Below are 13,315 nucleotides of genomic sequence, written 5' to 3'. Positions count from 1 at the left end.
TTTTGCATCTCTAGGCTCAGTAAAGTTCAAACATCAATCAATAGACTATTAGGATGACCATACTTCCCTAAATGAAATATGGGATGCCTGGTAAAATTCCTTTGAGATAAGCACGTTCAATGGCAATCCACTAGAACTATGCAGTATAAACATTCAATATAACATTAAGCTGACTCTGCACTCATTTAAATGATATACTGCAGATATAATAAAATAGGTAAAAATTAAATTTTATACATATACAAACACACACACCTACAATTGAGTGGTTATTTTTCTTTAAAAATGTCTGCCTTGTCCTCATCTTGCTGTCCTCCAGAAAAGGAAGATGTGCAGGAGCCAGAGCAAGGGGCAGGGGATAAGTGGAGTGGGGGTGTGGTATTGATCAGTTTTCAGATACAGTAAACCCTTGATAGACTAATGGGGGAGGGTGTCCGTTAAAATCAAAAGTCCATTATACCCGAGGATTTACTCCAAGGGTTTGCTCCTCTGGCTCCCAGTTGCCTGCTCTCTGCCCTGAGTGCAGCGGCTCCTCTGGCTCTGAGCCACCACTGCTACTCTGTCACCCCCACCCACCCCCACGGCTGGGATCACCACAACAGATCTCAGCCACGGTGGGGAGGAGGGGAACACAGAAGCAGCAGCTCTCCAAGCCACAGCCAGGGACCTCATAGCTGCTGTGGTCTCAGCCACATCCAAGGACTCCATGGCTGCAATGATCGCAGCTGTGGGGGAACTGGTGCCTTGTCTGGTGAGTCGTCATTTACAGTACTGTAAAGTACAGTACTGTACTCTACTTTCTTTGACAGGGAGGGTTGCAGACATCCATTATTACTGATGTCTGGTAAATGGAGTCCACTAGTAGTAGGCATCCTTCAGTCTACGTAGACTATGAATCGCGCCCTTTGTTGTTCCATTTGGGATTACCATTTGCAGCGTCGACTGTGACTGTGAAGGCCCACACGAAGGCTGCATCTGTTGCATGTGTAATGGGTGTCTGGCAGGTCCTTACTGTGCTTTCTGTGGGCTCACTTCTCCTCTGCTAGCTGTCTGATCCTCATCTCACCCTTCTGAAGGCCCTTGTGTAGTTCCTGCTTCCATCTGCTGCGATCATCTGCCAGCTCCTCCCAGCTGTCCGGCTCGATGTTTACCTCCTTGAGGCAGTGGACTCCTCAAGGAGTCCACTGTATCTAGGGTTTACTGTAATTACAAACTCCAAAAGAATTCTGTTATAAAAAGGATGTTTTCCCTTCTAAACCATTAACACCTAAGCAAAGTGAAGCAGCCAAACTCCCTACCCCCACCCTATTTCCCCCATCACCTCACCTTTTTACACCTCTTCTCAAGGGGTGGGGAGGAGCTGTGGCATTCCTTGTGTTACCTCAAAAGGATTGGACTTGAATGCGTAACCTGGCCAGAGGGCTGAGTTGCTAAATGGACAGACCGCCACAAAGGAGAGCTATACAGCGATTGTCCTGTAATTTTTGAGTACATTACCACAGCTTCCTAAACAACCTATCTCCACCAGCCTATTAGGTGGCACTGGCAGGGACTGTTCCCCTTCACCTGCCTCCAAGAGCTCCCACTACCTGGAGAAAGGCTCAGATTTATAACTAAGTATTAATTATACAGATTTGTTTTGTCCTTGAGTTGTCCGATTAAAGATGGAAAGTGAAACCCTTGAACACATGGAAAGCTAAAATAGAGCAGTACTTTAGAAATAACTCTGCTATGAGAAAAAAAGGATCAGATCAATGGGTTTGGAAGGATTTAAATTACTACAGAATCAAGATGTAACCCTGCCCATATGTAGGACAAAAAATATTAGAGTAAGGATACACTAATTCATACCAAATATTCAGAAATAAAGAATAGTTTAAGAATAAATCATGTGATTACTTTTAACTCTACTTCCACAATATTTCACTCTGACTTTTCTTACCACAATCTAATGACAGCTAATAACCATGTATTTAATGTTCTCACCTCCAATATCATTGTTTTGCCCTTTCAGGAGGTCTGATTTCAAGGCAAGATTACTTCCTGCTTTTGTGCGCACCCAGGAAACATTTTCAAATGATGAATCTGAATTCCAGTCACACATGTCAAGTTCAAATCTGCAGATATGCTGCTCTAAATGGAAAAGCAAGCATTTAGTTACTTCTAAACTCACTTATGAGATTTCCCTTAAGCAGTTAATGTTCATTATACTACTTGACAGACCTTATGGCGCTGGTTACCTCACAAATAAGCAGCCTACCAATGAGTTTATTAGAGATTGTACACAGCCATCTGTAGTGATATACCCTATTAGAAATTCACTCCCCAGTGATGGACAATTTTTCCAGACTGAAGAACTGTGATCATTTATAAACGTAAAAAATTAGACCATGAAAACTGGAAAATAAAAACATTTTGTTTTGGTTCTCAAAATTTTTGAAAATTTTTGAAAATTTGGGCTTTTTGTTGGACAGGAAACTGTTTCAAAATTTTAATTCTTGGAGGATGTCAACACCATTTTCCACACAACTGTCATTATTAAGGGAATTCTGTGGCAGAGGTTGGACTAGAGCCTGGGGTCTTCTGGCTCCCAGGCCTATACATCTAAAACACAGAGGTTCATTTGTAGAACCCTTACATCAAGTATCACCTCTATGGCTGTGTCCACACTAGCTCAAAACTTCGAAATGGCCATGCAAATGGCCATTTCAAAGTTTACTAATGAAGCGCTGAAATACATATTCAGAGCCTCATTAGAATGCCGGCAGCTGCGATACTTCGAAATTGGTGAGGCTCGCCGCCATGCGGCTTGTCCAGATGGGACTCCTTTTCAAAAGGACCCTGGCAACTTCAAAATCCCCTTATTCCTATCTGCTGTTAGGAATAAGGGGATTTCGAAGTTGCCGGGGTCCTTTCAAAAAGGAGCCCCATCTGGCCGAGCCACATGGTGGCAAGACACGTCAATTTTGAAGTGCCGCATCTGCCGGCATTCTAATGAGCTGCTGAATATGTATTTCAGCGCTTCATTAGTGAACTTCGAAATGGCCATTTCAAAGTTTTGGGCTAGTGTAGACATATGTCTGAGAATAATTGGCCTGTCTTGTAATTTTTGGTACATTACCACAGCTTCCTACAGCTCCCTCAGAACTCTCAATGGCAACATAATTTGCAAGTCACCAGAGAGAGAAAATATAAATCAATATTTTTGTAAAAATTCAATTTTTCACAAAACTTTGCAGAAATTTAGCAAACTTAGAAACAAGCAACTTTGTCAAAACAAACAGTCCTTTCCCCTCCTTCTTCGAGAACTTTCATTTTCACAGTTCCTCCATTTATTTCTCTTGTGGAAAGATTAGACTGAAGGTTGGATTAGATGAAGAATGCCTGCACGTCACACTTTTTTTTTTTTAAAGGAGAATAGACACTTGGAGGTATATTGAAAACCTTTGAAATGTAAGATCTACTAGCTGTGCTATTATAGAAGACTGTTTTAAAACAGTGCCATAGCATTTACAATTTATCAACTAAAAGTCATTCTGTGTGATTTACTTACTTTTATATAATAGATGCAAATCTGTGGGTTTTAGGAACTAGGTAATTAAGCATCAGTCACAATTAAGTCAAATATCTTGAGGTCTCTCTTAAAAGGATCTGCTTCTGCTCAAAAAATAACTCATGCTTAACTTTACTGCCATGAAAGGATTAAGGACTAATTTTCTAAAGGTTTCTGATTAAAAACAAAACAAACCAAAAAACTCCGCCCCAAGGTCAAAAACACCCTGAGCTTGAGAGGAATGCCACCATCACCCAAGTGCAAAACCCCCTTTTGAGAGCTCATGAAGAGATGTGTGGTATGTTTCCCTGTGGAGTAACCCCAAGCTCTCAACCTTCCTTTAGGAGAGAGCTTGAAAAAACCCTGCAATTTCTTAACAGCTGACCTTTCCGTCACAGGTATGTGCATACAAAACGTCCTGTCTTCTAGGACAAAAATCAGATCACAGGCTTAAAAAAAGTGATTTTATTAACAGAACAAAGACATACTTGTTAACTATACTTGGTTGCTACATATTACATAGCAACTAAAAAAAGGTAGATTAAAATACAGAGAACTGCACCCCTGGGACTTAGTTTAATAGTCACACTGTTTGGGGGTGGGGTACATAAATCAGCCAGAGAAGTCCCATAAGAATGGCCATACTGGGTCAGACCAAAGGTCCATCCAGCCCAGTATCCCGTCTGCCGACAGTGGCCAATGCCAGGTGCCCCACAAACAAAAAGCCAAAATTAAAGAAAATAACCTGATTATGTGTGACTAAACATCCCCTTTCTGATCACATATCTCTTATTCCAAGGTTCCACTCTAGCTATGGATATTAGTGGAAAATTCCATACCTGGTTCCTGGCTTAATCCAGGAGTCAGCAACCTGTGGCTCTTTAAGGAGCCATTTGAGGCTGTGAACACTGCTGCTGCTGACTCCTCTGTAGGTCTGTACCTTACCCCCCTGAAAAGAGCCCGCTGGGCCAGGCCTGGCCACAGAGCTCACCTCAGGCAGGCCCTACTCCAGTGGCAGGTTGCCGACTCCTGGAAGTGAGAGAAATGAGGGGGGTATGTGCACCTGAGCTGCACACGGCTCTTTGAGCAATAAAATACTCAAAGCCAGGAGATTTATGTGTCCCATGTCCCACACCAGCATTTCAAGAAAGAAGAACATGGTAGTGGCAACAGTGGTGGCAGCAGCTCTGGTGTGTCACCAGCATTGGAATACAGTGGAGGGAAAGGGGCGTGGGGTGTCTGGCTCTGGGAAAAGGGGGGATTGGGTTAGAGCTGAAAATGGCTGGCTTGGAGGGAGAGGTGAGGTATTGGTTTAAAGCAGGGAGGCTGGGAGTGCCTGGCTCTGGAACAGGGAAGAGGGGACTGAGTGAAACAGTGGAGTGGGGCGGGGGCTAAGTGTACTTTTTTTCAAAAAAAGGGATAATTCATTAAAAAAGGTAAAGAAAAACTGGCATGGAGGGTTGATGCGAACACTGCCCCTTCCTTCTTAAGAGACTATCTCCAGGCCCAGCGTTTTCCTCTTCCTCATTTGCTCAACAACCCAGGGGTGAAAGTAACAACATTTTTAACTGGTACAAATCACTGTGTGTGCGCTGTTCTTAAAATAGGGGTTACAAAACATATGGTTTGACACTATTTATTAAGGACTGTCTCATATTCTCAAGCACTGTGGTTCTTGAAGTATTGATTTTATAACCAAACTTGAAAAAAAATGGCTTTTCTCACTATTTTGGTTGCAGATCTCTGGTTTAATCCAACCCACCCACTGAAATTTGCACACACAAAAAAACTGCTGCAGGCAAATCACTACTCCAATTAAAAAATTACTCTCTCTTCCCATTGGTTTACCTGGCTGCTTGCCAACACTGAGTTTAACCCTTTACAGGTAATTTAGTTAATTGAATGGCTGGGATATCTCGAAAAGGGTAGTGGCCCACCACAGGGCCTTATTAGAGAGACACTCATTTGGGTGATAACACACATCAGAGTATCCAAGTGGATAGTCTGTGACTCTGTTTAAGGTTGTTAATATGCCTGAGGTGTTTGCACTTGGTAAAGGTGACAACTGGAAACCCAAGCTTAAAACTCACAATGAGTTTGGTATCAAAACAAAAAGCAGTCAAGTAGCACTTTAAAGACTAGCAAAATAGTTTATTAGGTGAGCTTTCGTGGGACAGACCCACTTCTTCAGACCATAGCCAGACCAGAACAGATTCAATATTTAAGGCACAGGGAACCAAAAACAGTAAGTAAGGAAGACAAATCAGAAAAAGATAATCAAGGTGAGCAAATCAGAGAGTGGATTTGCTCCACTCTCTGATTTGCTCACCTTGATTATCTTTTTCTGATTTGTCTTCCTTACTTACTGTTTTTGGTTCCCTGTGCCTTAAATATTGAGTCTGTTCTGGTCTGGCTACGGTCTGAAGAAGTGGGTCTGTCCCACGAAAGCTCACCTAATACACTATTTTGCTAGTCTTTAAAGTGCTACTTGACTGCTTTTTGTTTTGATAGTGTATAGACTAGCACGGCTTCCTCTCTGTTACTATTCAATGAGTTTGGTGTATGTGTCCTAGTTTTTCCAATAGTCAGAACTGAGGTTTATGCTCACACTCTTGTGCTACCATTGGGAGCATCACAAACATATACCAACAAGACAAAGTAAACTCAAAGAGCTCCACATTCTCATTTTAGGAAAAGCAACTTTCAGCACAGTTCAGGAGTGGGAGATAAAAGGGGGTTTTCAGTCACCTTTGCACTTCTGAAATTTTATATTGTAGGTGTGCCAGCTCATTCTCCTGGGCTATATCTACACTACAATTATCTTTTGAAAGAAGTCCTTCTGGAACATCTCTTCCAAAAGGACTTCTTTCAGAAGAGTGCATCCACACACAAAAAAGTGGATTAAAAGTGACTGCCCACACAGCCTCCACTCTTTTGAAAGCATGGGCCAGGGACTGAAAAATCAGGTGCCATGAGGATGGCTCTTTTGAAAAAAAGGGCCAGTGGAGTGTCTACACATTTAAGAAGCATTTGAAAGAAGACACTCTTCCTGAAATAGAAGTGGAACAGTCTTTTGAAAGGTGTGCCACGTTCTTTGGATTTAATTTTGAAAGAACATGTTTTGTGTGTAGACGGGATATTTCATAAGAGCCCCTTCTTCCCAAAACTATTTCAAAAGAACTTGCTAGAGTAGACACAGCCCCAGTGTAATTAAGAGCAGCAAGGCAGCTACTCTAATTTTCCTCAGCGGACTTAGTGGCTGCTTAGAGACAGAAGAGTAGCACAAAGTAACCACAGTGCAGCTGAGAATCAGGGTCTTAACATTTTCCAAAAGTTTATAAACTTTTTTCTGTTTGGTTGGAGTTTTGTTTTGTTTTAAAGATCAGTTCCACAGCTCTCTCTAACCTGGCTGAAAATGTTAATTTTCATTCAAAGAGTGAATGTAGATCTTTCCTACCCATTGAAGATTTTGTGGTGGCATTTCTGCAGAAAGCTCCTCAGGCATTTAAAATATGCCAGATTTTTTTAAAGTACTTATTGTCCCTCTTTGTAGCAGTGTTTAAGAATTCTGGCAGCAGATAGTTTGCAGTAATAAAATACGAGCCACATTAAAATGATTAAGTTAAGACATTTGCGGGTACATAATTGCCTCTTAGCATTTTTTCTTTTGGCTTCCAAAGGAAAGAATTATTTGTGCAGTTAAATAAGGATCCTTACCAAATTCTGGAAAACATCCTCCACTGAAAGAAATATCATCAATAGCAATGGTGGCATCCGGTCCCCAGCTTTCAAGTGTCCCTTGAATGACAACCTGTTTAGTAGCAGGTTAGGAGGAAAAGTCATTCGCGTTGCCTCTCACATACAAAAGAAAAAAAAAATACACGTGTGTGTGACAGACTCCCTGAAGTTGTTAATGTCACATGAACAAAGTCTCATCAGACAAGAATATATGGCTGAATTTCCACCAGAAATAAAGTAACTCAGGTCATGCCTGTGCTTGATCTTGGTGGAGTAACAGCCTGGCTTTTGATCATTACTGTGGTTTTTGTCACTGTGGATATACATCCTAATCATGCTTTCAATCCAAAGCTAAGTGGACTTTAACCAAAAGTCCCATGCAGACCACAATAAAAAAGAGGATCGTAGTGGCTAAAAGATAGAAAAAACATATTGGATCATCAAATTCCCCCTTCCACCAGAGCCTGTGGATGGCAAGATTCTTTTCTTCTTCATTTTTGAAGTTTACCAGGCAGAAGTCTGCAGCAGTGGCAGAACAATGCATGCCATTCCAGCCTGTAAACTGTAGCTATCAACTGCATCTTGGGAAACAAAAAATTATCAGATGTTAATCTCAAATGTCTCAAAACAGGTACTCTCCCATACTTCTATAGTACCACAGAAACTGTGCACATATGTCTTGCATTTCTTTTAGTGATTTAGAACTGGATTGTAAATGAGCCTATATGGCCACACGGGAGCAGAAGGGGAATAAGACCACACAAACACACTTCTCCTGGGCTGCCTTCCCTCATCTAGGACTCATGCCAAGCGGGGAAAGCAGGGTTCCATAGCCAGTACTTCTTCACCAGAGAGGTCAGCAGGGCATGGCTGGAGATGGATAGGAAATGGATAGAAACTAGGCTTTGCTGTTTCCTTACTGTGAGAGGGATACTGCATCTGAACTGAGATTATGGTGTGGGAAGAGAAGTAATTTGCTATGGGCAAGAGGCAGCAGAAGATTATCTTCCCCTGGTAGCAAGGCTGGTGAGGCAATAAGGAAGGAACTGAATCATAGTTCCCCAAGCCCATTAAGATGTGGTGATGCTATACCTGTGCTTATAGAGGCTTATGTCTAAGAGCACAACCTTGTTTTAATATTAAGTGTAAAACTGATAACACTAAATCAAGAAAGCATCCAATATTAGTTTTAACGTTCAGAGACGATTTTATAATATGCTTGCAAAACTTAACAGTAAAGACATTAGGCCTGCAAGCCCTTGTTTTGTAATTTATTTATACCATAGATTATTATATTATCTTCTAGTGAACTCTATCTGTATTTCAAAAAACATTTTGGGATCATAGCACATAGGATTTCATTGCTGAGCTATCAACATTAGCAAAATGCAGCAATTGTTTTAAGTGCAATGTTTTATTCACATTTGTAATGAAAACAAACTTTGAAGCACGAGAATTTCTTGTGGAACAGAAATTCCATTTGACAACCTCTCTTTTATACATATGTTGCAAAACATTTAACTATATCTAGTAAACTTTGGTTTAGTTAGGTTGTTGTAATTATAATATAGTCATTTTCACCCTTTTAATTGAGAATAGCATTTTAAATATGCTTCCAAAATGATATTCAGCACAGGATCATAACTTGGAAAATAAAACATATGAGTTTAAATGTTTAAAAATAAAACAGTACAGCAAATGTTAGACTGTTTCACAATTATCATTGTGTATGTAGTTGAAATTGACTGGTTTAAAATAGCGATCCTGATTTTACTCCCCGACTAATCTGAGTAGAGATAGAATGAATTTGTATGATTTGGGTTATATTAGAGCAGTAATTAATGTCTTGTTATGATTTAACAAAAAACAGAGGTGATTTTAGAATCATATTTCACATAATTCCCATATAAAATACTATTCAGTTTTGCCCTACTGCTATCACCCTTAAATACTCACACAGAGATTTTTTGTGACTAATAATAAATAATAGATGATCATATCAAGCATAAAAACAGTGTATGCATGTTCAGGCATATGTAAGGGAAGACCCTTAAATGTATCCATTAAATACTTTCTCTAGCAGATGGTCATCAAGGGCTATTGGACCAACACCTTTTGGCTCATATCCTCTGGTACGCTCTGACTGCTTTACATCAGAAAGGCAAAACAGTCATAGGGCTGTTTTAACTGTCTCTCCAAACTGGGTTTACAGCTGCTTTGTGTTGCCGGAGTTGCACAAAAGAAATATGTGATATGCACTGGTTACTCTGGCACTTATTTTTTAAAAATATGTTAGATGCCTTCTCTGGGGAAATAGATGACCTTAGTGGACTCTGAATAATATCATAGGAAAGTGCATAATATCATAGGACAAAGAAACTCAAGATATGAAGTGTATGCATATGAAAGAAAACTATTGCAGAGAAGAAATCCTTGCTGAGAATGAATGTCTGTCTAAGGAGGAGTTTTGTAACCTCCCTCAGCAGTTTGATTGCAAGCTCTTGCTCACAATCTTTTGAAGACTACTTTTAAGACTATACAAGAGGTTATAATAACATCACCTCCCTGCAGCCTAGCCAGGCAAAAGAAGTTAGCTACAGATCATCAATACTCAAGGGGGCTGACAGATTTGCCGAGCCCCTGGGCAAGGTGGAGGGGAGAGCTCTGTGCTCTCATAATGGTCAAGACCTCAGGAGGAAGGGACAGGGCTGAGGGCAACCAGCCATCAGCACCTTCCAGAGCATACCACGCTGGTCCCCTCTGTCACAGGCAGCCCTCAGAGCCACCTAGCCCAGGGAGCACTGTGTGGCTCTCCAACAATGATTTAAAAGTCCCAGGGCTCCACCCACTGCCACTCCTGCTGTAGCAGCAGTGACATCCAGGAGCCCCAGCCTTTTGAATCTTGGCCTCCTTTGCTTCCCCGTCCTTGGGCCTGTCAATAGTTATTGTATGTCACTGTACTTTTATAGCAGCATTGATGATTAATATAATCAAAGGTTGCATAGGGTCAAATATGCCCAAATTCACATGACTCTTTGAAAGATGTACTTTTTCATACAATGGATTATTTTAGATTGATGTATATTACTCTGACTGAACACGTTGCATTATAAAGCACGTGAATGGAAAAGCAGATATTGTATAACACTGGGACTGTGTTTACAAGTAGTAGCATGAGCAGATTTGTAAGTTTATGGAATTTTGTTCCATTCCTGCATAGTTCCTTCACTTTACCCTCATGTCACTATTCTAAACAAAATATTTTATGCTTGTTTGCCCAACCTTCAATGACTTAGGACATGCAGGGAACTTGTCTTACCTCCTAATACAAAACTAAGGAAAGAAAAAAAATCCTGAAAATGTATTCGTGAAAGACCTGACACAGTTGACCTCCAAAGAGTAGATTCAATACCAATTTTAAACCTTTCTACTTCAAGAGTGCCAAGTCTGTGTTTTTCTCTCAGACTTGGCAGGAGTTTCTTCCTCAAAATGATAGTGTTAAGTGCTTACTGCATAACTTGAACTACTGATTTGTTTTAATTGTTACAAAGGTCTTCACAAATGGCAAAAACTGCATCTCCCTCTCAGTTCATTTAACTCAATGACAAGTGAAATGACTCCCCTGGAAATGCGAGCAGTGAGTATTTACCTGTTCCCTGAGACCAGGCTTGGAAACATTCAGCCCAAAAGGCCAAGGAAATCAATAGCATGAAAATATCTTGTTAAACTTAGTAATAGCATTTGCTACCATAAAGATAACAATGAATGCATCACAATGCCTCACTACCAGACCTACTATTGCTAACCATGTAGTGCCAGTGGCACCAATACAGAGATATTACAGTGATCTAAGATTATGACAGGCTCTCTTTTTCTCTGACTGGCAGTTCTGCTTTGTATGGCTGGACCCTTTGCACATGCTGACTGCCAATGAAGTCGACCATCTTCCCATGCAGGAAGATCCCAGTCTGTGCAATCAGACTGCAGAAATGGGACCTAACACAACCAATACAAAAAAAGAAACAAATGACAAGTGCAGGACTGAATCACAGGGATCATATCCAGCTTACCAATCACATTTATCCTGAGCAATCCTCTGCCTCACAAAAATGGATGTCATTTAATGTGCAAGGCTTGCAGCATGGAGTAACTATGAAAAAATCCACTATCAAAGAACTCTGCTAGTCAAAAAATGTGCTGAGTTCATTCTGATGGGCAGCTTAAAGTGGGGCAGATCTTAATATATCAAAATCCTTGTGGTTGGCAAGACGCCGATATGGCTATTGACTAATTATTTCACAATGGTTATTTTTCTACCTTTCATTCTTGCACATGTTCAGTGCTCCTGAATAATGTCATCTTGACAGCCCTGGAGACTCAGGTCCTCAAATATCCATAGGAAGGGTTCAGAAAGACATTTACACTGCAAAGTTACCCACACATTTCAGAGGGGTAGCTATGTTAATCTGTATCTGCAAAAACAACAAGAAGACCTGGGACACCTTATAGACTATCAGATTTTTTGAGCATCAGCTTTTGTGGGCAACGAACCACTTCATCAGATGCATCTGATGAAGTGGGTCTTTGCCCACGAAAGTTTATGCTCAAAAAATCTGTTAGTCTATAAGGTGCCGGAGGCCTTCCCACAAATTTCTGACATATGCTTCCCTTGGGAACTGGAGGAAAAGATTCCAAGGATGAGAGTGTATTTATGAGACTGAGCTAGCCCCTCTCCACCACCTTCCACTCTGCAATAATAAAACAGGCAAGTTCTTATAATATAAAGCAAATAAATAGCCTCCTTAATTTTCTTAGGGCACTAAGCAACTGCTGAGGCCAGGTCTACACTAAAGGGGAAGGTAAAATTAAAGTGCACAATTCCAGCTACATCAGTAATATAGCTAAGGTCCATGTACCTTAATTTGGGCTTCCACACCATCCCCATTAAGGGATGTTGATGGGAGCCTGCACTCCTGTTGACTTCCCTTACTCCTAAGGAGGGGCAGGAGTACTATGGTCAACAAAGGTACTTTGTAAATTCAATTTAGCACATCTCCACAAGGTGTACTAAATTGAACTACAGAAGATCGATATTTAGATGTGTAGGCCTGGGAGCCAGAAGACCCCAGGCTCTAATCCTAGTGATAGCTCTGCTGACAGTCCCAGTGCTTGTTCAGATCCTTGGCTACTCTTATTAAAGTCCTAAAAACAGCGACATTTCAGCAGTAATGATGATCTGTTTCATAAAGTGTACACCCGTCCTCTAGGGATTGGGCTGTGAATATCAACTCATCTCACAATGGCTACATCTACACTAGCCCCAAACTTCAAAATGGCCACGCAAATGGCCATTTTGAAGTTTACTAAAGAAGAGCTGAAATGCATATTCAGTGTTTCATTAGCATGCGGGCGGCCGCAGTGCTTCGAAATTGACGTGGCTCGCCGCCGTACGGCTCGTCCTGACGGGGCTCCTCTTCGACAAGGACCCTGCCTACTTCGAAGTCCCCTTATTCCCATCAGCTCATGGGAATAAGGGGACTTCGAAGTAGGCGGGGTCCTTTCAAAAAGGAGCCCCATCGGGACGAGCTGCGCGGCGGTGAGCTATGTCAATTTTGAAGCACCGCAGCCACCCGCATGCTAATAAAGTGCTGAATACGCATTTCAGCGCTTCATTAGTAAACTTCATAATGGCCATTTGCACGGCCATTTCGATGTTTGGGGCTAGTGTAGACACAGCCAATGTGCCCAGAACAGCCATCAGAAGGATATAATGCATGCAAACCAGTAAACTAGTTATGATTGCAGGGAAAAATTCTGTATTCTAGTAACAATCTCCCTTACCCCTTACTCTATTTAATTCTCAAAAAAACAACAGGCGACAGAAAAGCAAATGTGAGACTTGATCTTACTCGCTAGCACAATTTCAGTCTGCTGGGCATCCAGTAATGTCAGATACCCCCAAACACTCAGAGCTGCACATGTACATTATAGAGTTGTGCCACAGGAAGCTGGCAAGGCTTGTAC

The 13,315-nt window shown here is 41.3% G+C and overlaps 1 protein-coding gene across 1 annotated transcript in view; it reads right to left on the bottom strand.

Moving 5' to 3' along the window:
* Positions 1 to 13,315, bottom strand: part of MALRD1 (MAM and LDL receptor class A domain containing 1) — a 532,671-nt gene that overhangs the window by 460,390 nt on the left and 58,966 nt on the right. Inside the window, exons 6-7 of the mRNA XM_074985504.1 lie at positions 7,271 to 7,364; positions 1,987 to 2,133 (exon numbers count right to left, since the gene is read on the bottom strand). Coding sequence (XP_074841605.1) covers positions 1,987 to 2,133; positions 7,271 to 7,364 — 241 coding nt within the window. The remainder of the gene's footprint in view (positions 1 to 1,986; positions 2,134 to 7,270; positions 7,365 to 13,315) is intronic.

The sequence above is a fragment of the Carettochelys insculpta genome, chromosome 2 (assembly GCF_033958435.1).
Source record: "Carettochelys insculpta isolate YL-2023 chromosome 2, ASM3395843v1, whole genome shotgun sequence".
Taxonomy (NCBI): domain Eukaryota; kingdom Metazoa; phylum Chordata; order Testudines; family Carettochelyidae; genus Carettochelys; species Carettochelys insculpta.
The sequence above is the reverse complement of the archived record's forward strand: the minus strand, read 5'-3'. Positions and strand labels throughout refer to the sequence as shown.